The sequence below is a fragment of the Falco rusticolus genome, chromosome 1, assembly GCF_015220075.1.
Source record: "Falco rusticolus isolate bFalRus1 chromosome 1, bFalRus1.pri, whole genome shotgun sequence".
Classification (NCBI taxonomy): domain Eukaryota; kingdom Metazoa; phylum Chordata; class Aves; order Falconiformes; family Falconidae; genus Falco; species Falco rusticolus.
In genome coordinates, this window is record NC_051187.1 from 71,855,109 (window position 1) to 71,873,293 (window position 18,185).

General features: G+C 35.5%; 1 protein-coding gene across 2 annotated transcripts in view; it reads right to left on the reverse strand.

The window, feature by feature from the left end:
• Nucleotides 1-1,777: 1,777 nt before the first annotated feature.
• The window catches only part of SLC30A9 (solute carrier family 30 member 9), a 37,726-nt gene continuing 21,318 nt past the window's right edge, over nt 1,778-18,185 (reverse strand). Inside the window, exons 15-18 of one of the 2 annotated variants that reach the window (XM_037384069.1) lie at nt 16,951-17,116; nt 10,841-10,970; nt 8,355-8,468; nt 1,778-6,858 (exon numbers count right to left, since the gene is read on the reverse strand). In XM_037384069.1, the coding sequence (XP_037239966.1) occupies nt 6,814-6,858; nt 8,355-8,468; nt 10,841-10,970; nt 16,951-17,116 (455 nt within the window). In that variant the 3' untranslated portion in view covers nt 1,778-6,813. Of the gene's footprint in view, nt 6,859-8,354; nt 8,469-10,322; nt 10,457-10,840; nt 10,971-16,950; nt 17,117-18,185 lie in introns of those variants that run through there. The other variant, XM_037384078.1, reaches the window with a different exon arrangement.

Below are 18,185 nucleotides of genomic sequence, written 5' to 3' on the forward strand. Positions count from 1 at the left end.
ACGTCTAACACACAAACCCATCTTCTTCAAGAAATTCTCCACACCCTTGACTGTACACAGACATGCGACCCATCTGTCTTACTACTTTTCTTCAGGTCACCCTTAGACCTGGATCAGATCAGTCTGAACTGGAGACAGCAGCAGCACGGCCTCCGAGCCAGGCAGAAAGAGCTTACTCGGTACTAGGGAAGGAGATGCGCGCTCTGGGGGCAAACAGGATGAAAGGCACAGGTGCCAGCTAAGTACAAGCGGTTAACAAATACAGCTTGGCTATCCTAGGCAGGTTGCTCACGTTCTGAGTACATGCTATTTAAGAGTGTGTACTGTCAACATCACAAAGGCAAACTGAATAACTAATACAAACAGATGGCTATAACAACCTTTGTTTTGCATCCATAAAATACTGTTACATGCATTTTGAATTCAGAATTGTAGCAAATCACCAACTGCTTAAAGCCAGTGTTACCACTTACCTTTACAATATGTATCAAATTGCTTAAATTAACAGAACACAACCTTTACCAGCTATGTAACATTTTTACTGGGTAATTACAACTTCCAGACATTTTACAGGATGTACCGAATTCAAGTATTACAAAAGAAGGAACATATGCAGAGAAATATCTAGATGCCTACACCTCACCAATCAAAATTACTTCCCCAAACTAATATGAAGTAACCCAAGACACAGAATGAAAAAGCCTGTACACCAAAAAGCATGGCTGGGGGAACACACTCAATTAAAAGGCTGCGTGGAAAAACATGTTTCAGCTTTGCGATTGCTCTTTGAAAGTTCTACCCTAGTGACAGTCCTCACCACTGACTTTCAGATTTAATACAATTTTGGCAATAGCCAAAATGCTTTCCAAATGTTTCTTCTCACATAGTTCTTCAGCATCTTTAATTTGAAGACAAACTTACAAAAAAACCTTTATAGTACATCATTTATACAACATTGCATATTTTTTCTTCTGTCTTCAGATTTGAAGCAGCGGATCACAACCTCAAAATTTTTAAATACAGTCTAAATACAGAAATCAAACATATCCTAGAGTGTGGAACTGTACTCCACTATTTTAACAGACACCTCCTCTCTGTAACAGCACTACGAATGCTGGCAATACAAAAATTTGACCAGGCTTACTGTTAGTGTAACACTACAGAAAGTAACCAAGACCTTTTATTGTAATTGGTGGCTTTGGTTTACATAGAAAAAAAGAAATTGTCCTCAAAAGCCTCATGTGATATAGGATAGAACAACAGTTTTCTGCCTACCTGCTATAATCCGTTGCAGTATGTCTGTGGTATTTTAAAAACGCACATCCTTTTCACATTACATTTTGAATGTTTTAACTCCTTTTCAGAATGTGATGATTTAACTGTAAGTCTCCGTTATCCACAGAAAAATATGCAACTTGAAAAATAGTAACATATTCACCAATGATTACAGTCCACTGCAAGAATTCGGTGGAACTTAGAAACTGCACCTTTTTTTTCCTTTTCTGTAGCATCTTCAGTATGGTGTTTCAATCATTTTCTGGCTGAAAGAAACTATTCGTTTTCTCTTGAATTTAGTCCAGCTCCCATTCCCACAACCACAATTACTCACCCTCCACTCACCAAATACATACCTCACCAACAGAACTCCAGACTGAGATTATACCATTGCCCTTAGCAATAAGACTGTTTTCAGAGGGCAAATAGAATTATACCTGTGAGACTCAATACCTTATTAAGAAACAGTTAAACAGAGGCACTTATTTTCATTGGGGGGGGGGGGGGCAGGAGATTATTTTTTGCTAGGGGTGGGAGGGAGGAATCACCCACCTATCTGAATATTGCTAGAATGTCATACTACATAGTTTTATGCATTCTAATGAAATATTATTTTACCGTCCTTCTCTCCAATCATAATTTCTTATTTCTGGCCAATTTTTTAGTTTGTGTTCATCTGTTCCTATTCCCAAGCGCTCAACACCTTAGTTTTTTCCCTTCCTTGTATTCTTTTTCTTTTTACCACACACTTTGTTACTGTTTCCTTTCTTTTGCTTCAGCAAAGCCTGATTGAGTGCTGTTTCTGTAGTCCATACAACCACTTAAAAGAGTTCCTGGCACATTTTATTTTCCTCAAAGCAAAGATTTCTGAAGTGCATGTCCTTTAGAAGTCTGGATTCCTATTTCTTTCCGTTTGTAATAAAGATATAGTCTACTTTTGATCTGAAATATTTGCTTCTCACTAACAAGAAAGGAAAAATTAATTATTTAACCCTCGTAACCCCTCCACAAAAGTATCTTTTTGATACACCTCAACTTCTCATTTACATTAAGTAAACTGCATGAGAGGTTAGTTGTACTCTGTTCAGAGCTGACAGCAAGAATAGAAGCAGCACAATACTTAAGCTAGAAGGGAAAAAAAGAAACCAAATTGTTATTTTATGTTCATTTCTACAATGTAAGCCTTTAGGCATGCACAGAAGTTCAATTTTTGTGCAGGAGTCAATATTAATCAATTGTTCTATTCTACCAAGCCAAAATGCCTTAAAAGTACATATGACTATAAAATGAAATACTTGTATTTCAGATCTTGAACAATATGCTTCTGTGGATGCTTTTGTAAGAAACACATCTAGGTCAACTTTAGAACAAGGATTACTTAACTGAAATTTTCAAAAATTGCCACACTTTCAATACACAAAAGCCTAAAAACCCTTTGCAGGAAGCGTGTATTTGATTGCACTCATCCTTAGTAGAGGTACCTCCCATAACGCATACTTTTTAGTTTGTTACAGAAAAAAGATAAAACAGCTAAAACTATAACAAATAAGGAGAACACAGAACTGCAATCAGTGTACTACTAGACAAAAAAAACATACTTAAAACTCTTCCCCGTACTCCCCCTTATCAAAATGGAGCCAGTAAAAATCCCTCAATAAAAACTGACTCTCCGGATATAGCTAAAAAAACTGCACCTGCCAGAATCAGAGAGCTCTGGTAGTTTTGGCTAACGCAATTTGTAGTTTTCAAAACAGCAATCACTGTTGTCAACTCAATGAACAAGCACAGTACGAATTCCAGAGACCAAAAGTAGCATCTAGCCCTGCTATTTAAAACTTAAGACACTCGTAACAGCTTCCTCCTCTAAAAGCAGAAAAAAATAATAAAATCTGTGTGGGAATTGAAGGAAGGAGAAAAGCAGAGGCTAAAAAACCTTCAGTCTGAGAATGAGTCACAGAAGATGAAGAATGCAACTTGTCCTTAAAACATATATTCTCCCGTTGCCCAAATCCCTACTACTTCTAGGGCAGAAAACACAGCAGTCTCTGTAATAGTCGCCCATTGAAGCATATTTTAGTGGTAAATACTTAACAACTGCTTTAGGAAGTGGAGGGATAGAGGGGGACCACATCAAATACTGAACTCCAGTGTATAAAAGAAATAATTTAGACTTGAAATTGATTCATGGGGGAAAGATAATCACCTCAGAATTTTATCTTTTATAGAAAAATGAATTCTACAGGAAAGCACATATTATTAATCTCCAGCCAGCTTTGACTTAAAATACATTAAAATCACTCAGTATATTGGAACATGAAGATATTTTTTCAAACACACAAATTTTACAGAATTATGAGACACTGCGCAACACATAAGCAATCTTTCACAAAGCTGAGGGCCGTAGTACTTTGAACACAATTTGAAAAAATAGAACCTGCAAGGTCAGTATACAAAAATAAATTTTAAAAGACCACATCTTGAACAAAATCCTAGACTATAACTTTGTTAACTTTATTTTAGTGAGTGCTAAATCCTTACTCCTTTTCTTTCAAGTCAATCTAAAAGAAAATTATTATGTAATTGCATTTGTGATAAAGAAAAAAAAATCCACTCATCCACACTTCGTAAGTTCTCTTTAATTCTGAGGATTCTATCATATATCACTCTATCAGCTAAGTATTTTCCCCAAAAACACTTAAAATAAAAGTAAACTAAGTAGTGGACCCACGTCACCTCAAGTTTTAGACCATAAAGACAGTTAAGAAAAAAGCGCAGTAAAAATGTCAAAATGGTTAAAACAATCTGCAAATTGTAACGTATATTAAAATGTAACAGCTTGGAATTACTTTTCCTTTCCAATCTGTCAGGCTCAATGAATTGATATTTTCATACATCTGCAAGACATGTAAACTTACAAGGTACTGCCAAAACCAGTCTGCCTGCCTTTTTGTGGTACATCACCATCCTGGTTGTTTTTAAAAATGGAACTGGGTCCTCAAACTACGCAACTGTTGTGCACCCAAAAACATCCAACTTCCAGTTCCTTAAATTTAACATACTGTGATGCTATCATCAGTAAGGTAACTGGGAGACAAGGATCTGAATTTTATCTTGCAATACAAAAGATGTGCGGATGGGTATGCGTCTGACTCATAAGGAAATCAGATTCCATTCGAATTAATCTCTGATGAACGAGAAAAACATTTTAGTAGACTTTTGGAGCAAATGCCCTATAAGAACATAAACTCACACCTCCTCTTAAACAAGGTATGGGAACACTTTAGTATTGATGTAACATTTACTGACCTCAAATATGCAACTGCAAAGTGCATACCTACACTACTCACTCGTTAATAACTCCAGCATACAAACCACTTAGGATCACACTGGCTGTCTCCACTAACCTCCCGAGTAGAACACTTTCTCAGTTTTACTTCTCTTCTGGTTTTTAAGAGTTGTGGAATAACAAGTTTATTAAAGTGTTTATTCAAATTCAAATTCCATATAAATATTCTAGGAAGAAGGAAAAAGATTATGCATTATCAGATTCCAGTGCTCTTCATGAATAAGACTAAGATCAGCAGAGCGCATACTTTGAGATGAGGTTTACATGGAAGGGTGAGGAGAAAGGTAAATGCTTTATAATGTGCTAAAATATGCCTTATTTATTTGATACAGTCTACTTCCAAATTACTTTTAAACTGCATTTCAAATCATCAGGCTTAAATATACTACCTAGTTCTACAATAGGAGAAAACCAGATAAAAGCAAGCTTTCTTTTGGATTAGCCATAATAACCTCATATGCTATAAAGAAGCCACCAGTGAATAGGGCTTACGGACAATGGTACTAAAAAGACCCCTTCACCCACAACTACTGTATGTGAAGTCCCATCTGTAACTAAACTCTGGAATGTTTTTCTACTTAAAATGACCAGCATGTGAAGTACTTTGCAGTTGTCAAAAGCAGGCTATTTTAAATTCTCATCATTCACTGGTGAGTGACACTTAGTATAAAAACTCTAAAAAGCTTTTAGTCAAACTGGACATATTGGTCTCCACAATTACCATTTGCTGCAGTACCTACAATTTAATCTTAAACTGATTTTTGAAGACTGCTGTTTCCTATCAACACTTCTTCTTTCAGCAAGTCAGTCATTTACTCAGCAACTGAGTCACTAAGACTGTCTTATTACTACCTCTCACCCATGAGCAATTCTCATTTTACTGACATACGTTAAAGTGCATAAAGGATTTTCCTCAGTTATTTATATGCAGTTATTTCACTTATATTTCAACTTCCATGACCAGTACTCATGGCCTATTTAATAAAGGCTGGGTCTCAAAGAATCTGGTATAACTTGGGTGCCTATTTCAGAAAGCCTTGAGGCTGATTATATACAGCACTAGAATTGCACATTTCAAAGTCATAAACTCTTACAAACTTATCTCGGGATTGTTGAGGACCACTGACAGAACTACTTTACTTTCCCAAACAAGCAAGGCCAATTCTTAAAGAGCACAAAATAAGCAGTTTAGAATTCAAATAACAGATCATGTCTAGATGTAAATAAATTAAGAATACAATGTATTCATTTGTTTAATTATAAATAGTTCTAATAATTTTACTATTCTAACTTCCAACTACATCTCTTACGCCTTCTAGCAAAGACTGTAAGTGGCAACACAGCCTATTAAAAGTATAAAAAGCCAAAAATGCCAGTTAACTTTTAATAAGCACGACCATAAATATCTCCCAGATTACATCTGCAGATACTTACAAATAAGAGAACAAGCATCAAAGTAGGGAAAAAAAGAACAAAATTTAAACAAGAGGAAGTTCACTGAAATCTCTACGGGGTAATTTCTTCACAGTAACTTAACATACTCTGGCTAACCACATCCAGCTAACTCCACTGAGGAGAAAAACCTTATTTTTCTGAAGTGTGGTTGGTAATCACAACAGTGGCAAAAAGCAGGTTTCCAGGTCATCGTACTTGGAGAGAAGGCCAGTGCCTGTTTGAAAGAAATTATCTCATAGAAAAGAAAAACTGTGAAAGAATCACACAGTTGAAATACTACAATTAGTTTAAGGTTGGCAGGTTCCACTGGAACAAACTCTTCCTAGCTAATCTTAATATCTCTCAAGAACCTTTAATGATATCTTGAAAGAAACTAAAGAAGTGCAAACTGACTGCAAAGGGACACAAATGGAAAAACTGTGTTGTATATTTTCAGGCAGCTACATCTGCCTAACTAACCCTCAAGTCTTAAGTTCTGAATTGCAGTAAATATACCCTGACAGACTCTCCTGTGGAATTTAAGTCAAGTAGTTTTTTAAAACTGATTTTGCCATGGAAATCTTTGTCTGCAAGTCTAGTGCTTTTCCAGAAACAGAAGCAGTGCTAACAGTCCAGGAAGCCTACAGCAAAAGTAAGCGAGGTATGATGCTGAGGTCACTGCAATTTCAGAAACTTTTCAGCCCTTTACATGACTTCTTTCCAAAATGGTAGCAACCTGAAGATTTCTTCTGCCAAGTCTATAATATCTCCAAATCCACATGACGAACATCAGGATTTCGTTGCTGAAATAAAATAAATAAATTAAAAATTCAAAATATTCAAACACATTTTTGCACATGGATACAAGTTATGTATTCCTGGTATGATGTTGGCAACTGGATAACAAATCCCCTTTTCTGGTAACATAGGGACTATTTTAACACAGGGAGCTCTTTAAAATGAGGAATAGCTTCAACAAACATTGCCCATAGTATAAGCAATTTTTTGAAGGCCAAGTCATCTTTTTACTTGATGAATACTTTTCAACATCACAAATAAACTGGTTCTTATGCATTATAAAGAAGCTCTCAATTTTTAAAAGGCTGTTAAAGTGAGATGCATATATATATATGTTTATTTGGAGAGTTTTATATAAAAACTTAAGAAAGTTTTAACAGATACTTCCCTGAATAATGGGTAAGATTGCTGACAATTTGTTCTATGTCACTGAAGCTATTTATAGAGATTCAAAATACTGTTGCTATTAAAAAATATGCATTTTCTGATACTGTAGAAATATGTTATCATTACATGAACTGTATAATCCATGAGAGGTTTAATCAAAGTCAGTGACTTCAAAATCATCCAGCACGTGAACGTGACTAGCATATTTAGTAAAGCATGTTCAACAGCAACACAACCACTAAAGTTCCTGCCTGTACCAAGAAACAGTATTCATGTTTATAGAATAATTAGTCATGAACCTGCCCCTTGAAAACCATGAAGAACTGGATCTCCTAGGGCAATTAAACTCAAAAAATAGTATTTTGATTTTTAAAAAGCACCAGTCTAGGAACAGAAATTAAAACTAGAATATTATCAAATATAATAAGCAAGGACAGACATGCTGTTGAGCAGTGTCTCATGACCAGAAAAGGCCATCATGACAGGACTGTATTTGCCTGGCAGTGAGTATACTTATAGATCTGTATTCATGTCAGAAAAGGTAAGATTAACAGTCACAATATTTTACAAAATTAAAAATGGAAACAATCCTTTGTTGCATCAACCAAAGAATATTTAAATAGCAGAATGGGAAAAAAAAAGTAATTATAAGAAAGCTATGACAGGTTTATAAATGAAGTAAACGCTGTACTGCTTCAACAGGAACAAAAAATGTGGACTAAAGCCCTCACCACACACATACACTTGATATAATGCTAAATACGAGATTTAAAAAAAAAAAAAATTAGTAACTGAAATTTGGTGCTTTACAACCAAAACATAATTCAACAGCCTGTAAATAACCTGATATTCTGAGAATATAGTAACAAAGACACAATTGGGTCTTATTTCACAAAAAAATATTGTTCTAAACTGAACAAAATACATAACAAATGGATCAATGGCAAAGTAAGGGTTTGCTGCTGGTGAGAACTTAGTTAATGATACTATCATTAGGATTATCAACCTCTTCCCTCTCCCATACTTATAACCAAAATCCCAAAAAGCAGATGCAGTGACACTGTTTAAAATGTAGCACAGAATAAGCACTCCCTAATAAGCAGTTAAATTTTACCTTCAGGTCCTTCTCAAGTCTGTCTACTTCAGCTCCCAGTGTGTCAATGATATTCTCGCCATGCTTAAGCATGAAGGCTTCTAATTCTTCAAGGGTTTTCACTTGTTGAATTTCCTAGGAACAAATCAAATTTAAGACATTTTGATGAAGAAAAGAAAAGAAAGGAGTAACACTACAGAGCGTCCTGACACATTTCAAGTGGGGAAAACCAAACAAAAAAACCCTAACACTTTTCAGATTTCCTTTCAAAATATCATCTGTTCTTATGTCTCAAAGACACAGAAGAGTAGTATCTATTCAATGAAACAGCTGGGTTACACCTGCACTTGATACAAAACCTTCTTGTATCTTTAATGGATTTCCTGCTTGACTTTCCAAGTAAGTTTAGAGAATTTCTTTCATTTCCTAGAAGTTTCTGGGGTATCCCTTGCTCACAGCAAGGCAGAGCAGGGTACCCCTGTGTATTTTTTCCTGATTTTCTTAATGTTCTTACTATTCCATTACACTGCTTACTCTGGGCATCACATTACCAACTCATCTGAAAATCCACAAGGATTACTATGAGTGCTGCTGTAAATACAGCTCTTCCATAATATTAAAAAACTTGAAAGTAGTTGATAGGAACTGAGACTAGGAGATCCATAGCATATGAGACTGCAGGAATGAGGTTAAAGATGACAGGATGCTATGCCCTTCCCTCCAAAAAACCCACAAACATCAATCAGTAGCATCAAAGCAGGTTTTACATTACAGCCTTGTCATAAGCTTTCCTTAGAGGTCTCACACCAAGTTGGCCAGAAGCCATTTGCCCTGCAGTATCTCAGCCACAGTTTAGGCGATACCAGTTGTGGTACATTTAGGACAAGTCAGTTATTGCTAACAGATAAGCGTAATTATTAAATAGCTAATTCTTCTTGTGTATACCGCTACAACACAACGTTAATTTCTACCCCTGCCATTACTCTCAACTGAAGAGGAATAATGTGCTTAGAAGATATTCCAACCACAATAACCTATGGCAACGATCACAGCAAGTCTCACAAGAAAAAGAAACCAGATTAATCTGAATGACAGTATTTCAACAAATATTTCACAACTTTAGAAAGAGTAACGTTGATACAAATGCTAGTTGAATGAACTAATTGTTTGAAAAACTATAGATCAAAAGGCAAGTGCTATGCCTGCCCTTGACTTCAGGTGGCTGTGTCCTGCTGAAAGAGGCCATTCTTCATGGGTTTATAGCTGACACGAGGTTACTACATGAAACTACAATGACCTGTGTAAGAAACAGTTGCCAGACTAGAGACAATCAGAAAGAACTTTCCCAACATCATTAATTGGAAGTCCCAGTGAAGGTTGTATGCAATCACCAAAGGGAACAGTGGGTAAAGGACAAAAGCTAACAAAGCCTTTGAAAAGTAGCCACTAAGCTGCAACAGCAAAGCCACCAAGACTCTAATATAAAACTAAGCAAACCTGCAGTGCCACAGTTGTACCAAGCTGATGGCATTCTTCCTCTCAAAATATATTAAACAAACTCGACACATGAACAGATCACTTACTGCACTACATAACATATATACATTCTTATTATGACATTAAAAGGCAGTACTTTTTAAAAATAACTGGGAAATTAATGGTTTCAAAACTTGCAGTAATTTAAATGTAAACTTAGATAACTTCTAAGTCATATTTAATAGACAGACATAAAATGCAGACATCTGATATCTAGTTTTCACTTTGAAAGGGTGGCAAAATATATAAGCAAGTTATTGGTGAAAGCGGGTAAGCAAGCAAATGTTTTGCCTAATTGAAACTCCTTGTAATTCAGATAAATTATTCTTTACTTCATACTTCATAGCTTTGCTGCGTAGAACCCAGATGAAAGCAGTTTTGTATTTCTATATGGAGGAGAGGGATTAAGAAAAGCTACTCTGAAGGACACTGAAATCAGAGACAGACACTTACTTAAGGGTGGTTAATTGTTAAACGCTGTCAAAATGCTAAGACATGTGATGCCAGCAATCCATATTCAAGCCTAGTTTGAATGGCAGGATCTGTAAACCATAACACTGCATCTTCAGCACCCAAGGCGAATGGCTCTGCCAAAACAGATGCTTATTCTCAGGTGACAGGCTTCCAGTTTTAACTAGAGTTCTTGTAATTCAATAAAATATTATTGGAAGAAATATGTTCTCATCAAAATTATTTTGGACAAGTCTGTATTTTCTAACAAAAACTTGAATTAAAAAACATCTGCCCTCCTCAGCTCAGAAGTGGCTCTGTTTCAGCAGCACATAATAGGATTCCATATACAGATATTTAACACAGTAACACAAAATAAAAACATCTGCAATCCTTCAAAATGAAGAAGCGGAACAGATCTCACCTACTTGAAAATCTTGGGTTTAGACATACTTGAAATTGCAAAGTAAATATCAAATACTGGATGTTACAAAATCTTTTTTTAAAAAAAAAAAACATACTTGTAGCAGCTGTTCAATGTCTTGTTTTTCCAGGTAAGAACGAGTAACAACCCGTCCATCAAAGTCTACTTCTGCCTTGAATCTCACTTTGCTCATTCCCATGTCTGTAGCTTTAACATCATGAATTGCTCTGAAACACATAATTTTTAAAGAAAATGTATAACAACATAAAACAAACAACTAGCTAGTTTGACTTCTGATATTAACAATATTGTCACAGTAAAATGATCCTTTTAAAAGGCCACTGCCTTTGACTAACATATGCTTATTTTGCCACCACACTCTTCCATTAAATACTGATTTTTATTTAACTGGTTATGCTGTTTCTATAGTTATCTGCTACACTAACACATCCATACACAGTTTGCTGCAATAAAAGACAGACCACAAGAAGCATCACAGATTCAGAACTAGACTAATAGTATTTAAAAAAAAATCCTACATTAGAAAGTGAGAACTTCCCTATTCTTGAGTTAAACTTCTAAGTTCAACTTACTTGCTACTGCAAAGTTTTAAGCATATACTGACCCTATTTAACAATCTTTAAGTACCATCAATTCTGAAGTAAAAGAACAATAACTACTGTCAACTACTGAAAGCACACACTGCAATTACAGAAGTGTCCTTTCCTAGATAATTACAATTTGTAAAGGCATGACCTTCTGGAGAATTTTTTATTCAAAGTAACATTTGATGTAAGAAAAACTTACAGATACTGTGTTTGGAACTCATTTTTGACTGTACTGAGTTACTGATCATGATTAATCACAGCACAGCTGTTTGTAAATGCTGAAATGCGTTATTTAAAGGTTCCTAATAGATACTAGAACATGAATGTTGCAATATGTTTACATTTTGGTCCTTTGAAAACTCCTGGTTTTCCATAGCATATTTTTGTTCTGGTTTGTTAGATAAACTCCATGATGCATGAACATGGGTAATAAACAAAAAGTGCTCTAATAAGGTATGAAGTAAACTCACAACCCAGACATACTGTGGTATATTTCAACAGTGAAATAAATATAAAATAAAACATTAAAATAATCTTATTAGAAAAAACCTAGAGTAACAAACTTAGTTATCTTTAAAGCCAAGTATAATTTAAAATTGCCACTGCAGAGTAAGTTTCCATATTTTTTCTATCAAGACCAGAAAAAAGTGGAAACTAAAATACAGGACAAATCGCCAAGAAGTTTCAAATGTTTTAAATTCTTTCTTTTGACATTTCCAAAGCAAAGCAAGTAAATATTCCACAGACTTTGGTTTTATTACACAGAAAAATGCAATAAAATCTAACACACAATTTAGATTCACCAATAAAGCTGACTTGATGGAAAGTAGTAAACCTTTTCCCCCCCGTTCATCTAAGTGGTGCAATTTCACAGCATCTTTAAATTTAGCTTGTCCTTTGTTTTAAGCAAATTTACTCCTCCCAACTAGAAATGTTTCTTCTCATCTAAATGTTTATAAATCAGAACTAAACTAACTTCACAGGCAGTGCAGGAAGAAAGCAGAAGGCATGTATTTTGAAAGTAGCCTGATAGAGTGAACAGCCAACAAAGAACAGGAGACAGAAATTTAAGATTAACAGTCACAGGAAATGTTTATGGAATGTTTCTTGTAATACTCAGGTAGAGGACGGGTAAGCACAGTAAAAAAAAAAAAAAAAACCACCATGAAATATATATAGATACACCAAAATATACATCTTAGTAAACATTTAAGCAGATTAAAAGAACTATAAGCTTCATGGTAGCCATAAAGAATTTCTAGCTCTAATCAAATTTACACAGCTTTCTGTGGGAAGCTACCAAATCAAAACAGTATTAACTGGAGTAACCTAAAGGACATCGAGCTACCTCCTCACACAAGAGGGTATTTAAGATAACTGGTGCAGTTCAATGAAGGTTATTGAATTCAGAGAACTTGTATCCATGTGATATATCTTCAACATTTTTGAATCAAGTGCCTATCAGAGCTAAGCAAGAAGCTAAGAGGTATTTGAGATTCTCATTAAGTAGTAACCTGATAAAATTCAGTGGAATGATGCATATTCTGTAAATGTGAAGGAAAAAAAGTCTACCTTACTGCTTATAATCTGTCCAGGAAAGATAAAGACAGTGAGTCGGAAGGAGAAAACACTAATAATTCAAAAATACAAATGTGTATGCTAGAACTTAAGCTACAAAGCTTACTTATGGAAGCTTCTAGATGGCTAGTAGACACCATCAATCCAATCTAGGGAAAAGAGTAAATTTCACATTAAAGAAACATTTGCCAGAGGACACCAAGTTACTGGTTTTGAGCCATCAGTTATAATTTTTTTTTCTCCAAACCAGACAGCCAGATTTTCCAGCACAACACAGTAGCACAATTACCCAACAGCTGTTACAATGAAGTAAATATTGAAGATGAAAATGTCACTAAGAATAGTTTATGCCATAAGAACAGAATCAGGACAGTCTGTACCACATCATATATTTTATTTCACAGTTCTGAAAGCCTAATTTTCCTGTGAAATGAGGAAGTCTTTTAGCATCAAGCCTAACATTTCAGTTAAACTGAACACAAAGATTTAGGCACCAAAAGTAGCAATGAGAATTAAGAATGGAATGTTTGTATAGCAAAAAATAAAATCAAATAATTTTTCAGCTGAGAGAAACTCACTGAAAGCCCATTCTGGATCATAAACAAAGTAAGGGCTACCACTAGAAGTTACCAAGCTAAATGAAAAGAAAGAGGAAATAAATAACAGCCATGAGCCTAAAAAAGAAATTATGAAGTCCAGCAAACTGACAGAAGTATACAAACCAACTTTTTTTAAGTATAGCAAAACCAAAGGATAATCTCGAAACAAGCCTGCTACTAGATGGAAATCGTAAAATTGTTACTGATGATATAGAACAGACAGAAACATACAGTAATCATTGTTTTCTTGGTCTAAAAAAAGCAAAACAATATATTACTACTACAAAGCATTTCCCTATTAGTAGCAGAGAAGCATATTGGATATTTAAAAGGGAAAAAAAGCTTCTAATTCAGCAGGCTCCATAACTTGCATTCAAAAGCAAAAAGAACTAAGAATAACTGTGAAGGCAAATAAATTTTTCATCCTGCAACACTGATGAGAATTAAAAAAACCAGATTATATTAACACCACTGTGCCACAATTTAAGACCAGCAAATGAGGCAATCCATTTAACTAAAGACAACTTCACCTGACAACCCAAGGAAAAATAGTGAAAAAGGTGGCAGGAAAAAATTATATATTAAGAGCATTAATTCCAGTCATTAAGGTTTTAGAGAATGTAGGTCCTGTCAAACAACATGGTTAAAAAAAAAAACTTTTAAAAATCAAAAAACCCTCAAGATTTAGCTGAAAAAAAAAGATCAACAACACAGAGATTAATTATTTCAGTAGGACAGCAGTTAGCACTGTCTGATAAATCACATACTTTATAATTGCCAGTGGAACACAACGCTCAGGCAAGCAGCTGCTGGAATAGTAAGTTAAGTGGTGGTGGTGGCAGTGACAGGGGCAGTGGGGAGTTGAAATCAGAGCCTCTGGATCCTTTGGTCAATTTGAATCTAGAATACCTTCTGATGAATACTAAATGATTCCCTAGTAATTCTCCTACATATTTGGCAGAATGCATCTGAAAATAAAGATTGAAAACTCTCCATGAAAGAACAAGGGACGACTGTTCTGGGAAGCAGCAACTGCAAAAAGGATTGCATTAAGAACTCGGGTAGTTTGGTAGCTAAAAAACCTGAAAGGTTGAAGTAAAAAGAGCAAATATTAGTCACAGCTTTAGAAGCAGACCAGCACTCAGGAGCTTTTTCTTTTACATTTGGTGCCAGTAGGAAAAGTCTAAGAGTAGAGCATACTACTGCAACACTCCATTTAAGAAAACGGGAGAGTTTGAATGTTGATGAAAATGCTGAAATTCCTACAATCCCAAAGCTGTTGATGAAAATGTACAAGTAGCCTTTTGAAGAAAGGCATGTCCAAAGAAGGGCAACAAAGCTTGTGAAGGGTCTGCAGCACAAGTCTTATGATGAGCAGCTGAAGGAATCTGGGTTGTTTAGCCTGGAGAGGATGAGGCTCAGGGGAGAACTTATTGCTCTCCACAACTACCTGAAAGGAGGCTGTAGGCAGGTGGCAGTAGGCCTCTTCTCCCAGGTAACAAGCAACAGGACAAGAGGTCCCACCAGGGGAGGTCTAGATTGGGTATTAGGAAAAATTTCTTCACTAAAAGGGCAATCAAGCATTGGAACAGGCTGCCCAGGGAAGTCGTAGAATCACCATCCCTGAAATGTTCAAAAAATGTGTAGATGTGGTGCTTACAAGTATGATTTAGTGGTGGACTTGACAATCCTGGGTTAACAGACTTGATGATTTCAAAGGTCTTTCCAATCTAAATGATTCTACAAGTCTATGAAACACTTGATGCTAAAAAGACTTCCTCATTTCACAGGAAAAATTTGAAAACAAACCAAAAACTAACCAATGGCTGGAATAATTAAAAAAAATTAAGAGTAGCTTCTTCCCCAGATTATGCCTAGTTACAAGCAAGGTTAATTATATATTTACATTTGAGAGAATTCTGAGATGAAGAACAGGTGTCTTATCAGAAGGTGTAAGTTAACCAAGCTCAAAATATCCGGCTTGTTACAAGAAGAACTTGGTCAAAAACAAAAGCTGCACTACAAGAAAACAAAGCAGATAATATAATGGATCTAAGAAAAGAGATCACTCGAGACAAAGTGCACACAGAAAGAAGGTCCTGCAAATGACGTTAGGAAAAGCAACTAAACATGTTTCAGCTTCCAACCTTAAGAGAAACACACAGTTTCTTACCAAGTCTTCACTTGGTTTTTTCACATGCTTTTTTAAAGTTGTTACTTCTTGTTTCAAAAAAGTATCTACGGCAAGGAGACAAACTAAGCCTGCTCTGCTGAGAAGCTACAGCCATCTACAAAATGGAATACAATATAAAACGGTGCTTGGGATAGAAGAAATTTTATGATTCCAGACTGAGACAAGTAAAAGCCACCTGTGCACTTTGGAAAAAAGAACTACAGAAGCTGAGTACCAATAACCATATGAATTCACCTACTCTAACACAGTACTGTTGACACATGCTCCACACTCAGAGTAATCCAGGACCACCACAAATACTTTAAGCAGAGCTTAGTTACTGACATGTGGAAATTCTAACACAATTCTATTCCAAACCAGGAATCTGGTTTAGCTTCTGGAATGAAAGGTATGTCATTCAGACCTGTTGCTTGCAACTGAGATAATGCAGTACTTAATTTCTTTCTATTATTCTGGTGCTAACTAATGGGCTTGGGGTTTTTCCTCCAGAGCTCAGTAATGACTACAAATAAAAAAAGCACTAAAATATTCCAGCTGATTTACACAGAAATACATTCCCGAATAAAGATTTTGAAGAAAACAAAAAGGGGTTTTGCTTCTAAATCAAGCTTAGTAGGGTTAAAGCTAAAATAGCTCCCTAAAAAGCATTTAAACAGGATTTCAGAATTACAGTGAGCTATAAGTCTATTTCACTACAAATTGCAGATTTCCAAAGAAAAAGAAATTAGCATTAAGTTCATTCTGTAAGCATCTAACATGCAGAATCTATTACATCATAATACTACTGCAGCACTTCACTGCCAACTGCTACAGAATTCCAGACACTGAATATTAACAGTAACAGAATTTAAATATTTAAGTGCTAATAAACTATAAAAGCAACATTACAGTATCATTTAGAAGTGGTTGCATTTCATGCATTTGAAAACAGTTCTGTTTGTGATGGCTTTCTCATTAAGTCATTGTCAACTCCTTTAATGTAACTGTTAGAAGATATTTGCAATTTTATTTCAGCTGTGGAACATCTGAGAGGTACAAGTATTCACTTACTGAAATTTTTAGCACAGAAATAGAAGTTAGCAGATTCTACAATCTCAGATGAATCCACCCTAAAAATAATCAATCTCACCAGGTTTCTCCCATTTAAAGTGCTTGAACTATTTTTTCCAAATGCTATTTTCTTGCTCTTTGCTGTTCTTAGCAGAGATTGAGCTGTAAAGATTCTCACCTTACTACAGGATCACTTTCCAGTAACTCGGTGAGTCGCTGCAGTTGTTCAGGTTGAATGGATCGTCCCAGCAGGGCTTCAGTGTTAGTATAGATTAGAAATGCTGACACAGTTCCTAACAGAGTTCCAACACCTAGAGACCCCACACTGTCATAATATGGATTTCCTAAATAAGATACATCAAATTAGTTTCACATAGTATTTCTAAGACATAGCAGATAATTCAGAGATCACACTGAAAAGAGTATATAGTTGGGGGGGGGGGGGGCGCGGTTTGGGTTTTTGCTTTTTGATTGGATTTTTTATTTTTGGATGGGGTTGGGGGGTGGGGCGGGGGGGTGTTTTTTTTAAGGCACTGGCAATTCTTTCCTACCAAGGAACAAGGTGAAGCTGCAAGAAAAGAAATTATCTTAAGATAAAGTCTCCAGTCCCTCCTGTCACCTGCAGGACTAATAAATGAGTAAATTCTTGTCAGCTATTTGGGTTTATGTGTACAGAATTACCTTTATTATTATAACATTATATACACCTAAACACAGTAGTAGCACAAAAGTCTGTTCTTTCATCAGTAACTCAAAAATTTGGAAGTATTAACCATTTCTGGAATACAGTAGGTTTTAAACGTGTACTCATGCATATTCAGATTTGTAGAAACGGTAATCTATTTTTAAGTTTATGAAGGAAACTAGAGAACTGACTTCTACATAAAAAAATGCAACATGCAATTAACTCATTAAAAGCCAAAACCCAACAAAATTACCATATTTATTTTGTTAAACAATTGAAAAGCCAAAGCCAATACTTATTTGTCCCTTTTTAAGTAATCTTCCCTCTTTAGAAAGCTTAACTGTGCAGCAAATTGAGACTTTGAATCAGCTGCCATATAGATCATCCTATCTGCACCACTTGCATTTGCCACACTGCTCAGGAGCAGCTGTTGTAATCTAAAGATAACATTAATAGCACTATGTATCAAAAGGAAGGAAAGGGCTGCTTCCTTAAATCCTCCCCACATGCACGTGGAGCTGCACACCAACTAATGAAACTCAAATTATGTAATCCCACCATGGCACAAAGTGATTTATATAACTGACTGCAATAAATATACCTTTAGTAAAAAATATCTTAGTTTGTATTACAAAATCGCTCAAAAGAAAGTCAGACCCATCTGCATGTCCTCTTTCAAGCTTAACCCCATCAATAACAGACATGAAAAAACCCCAAACTTTTAAAGT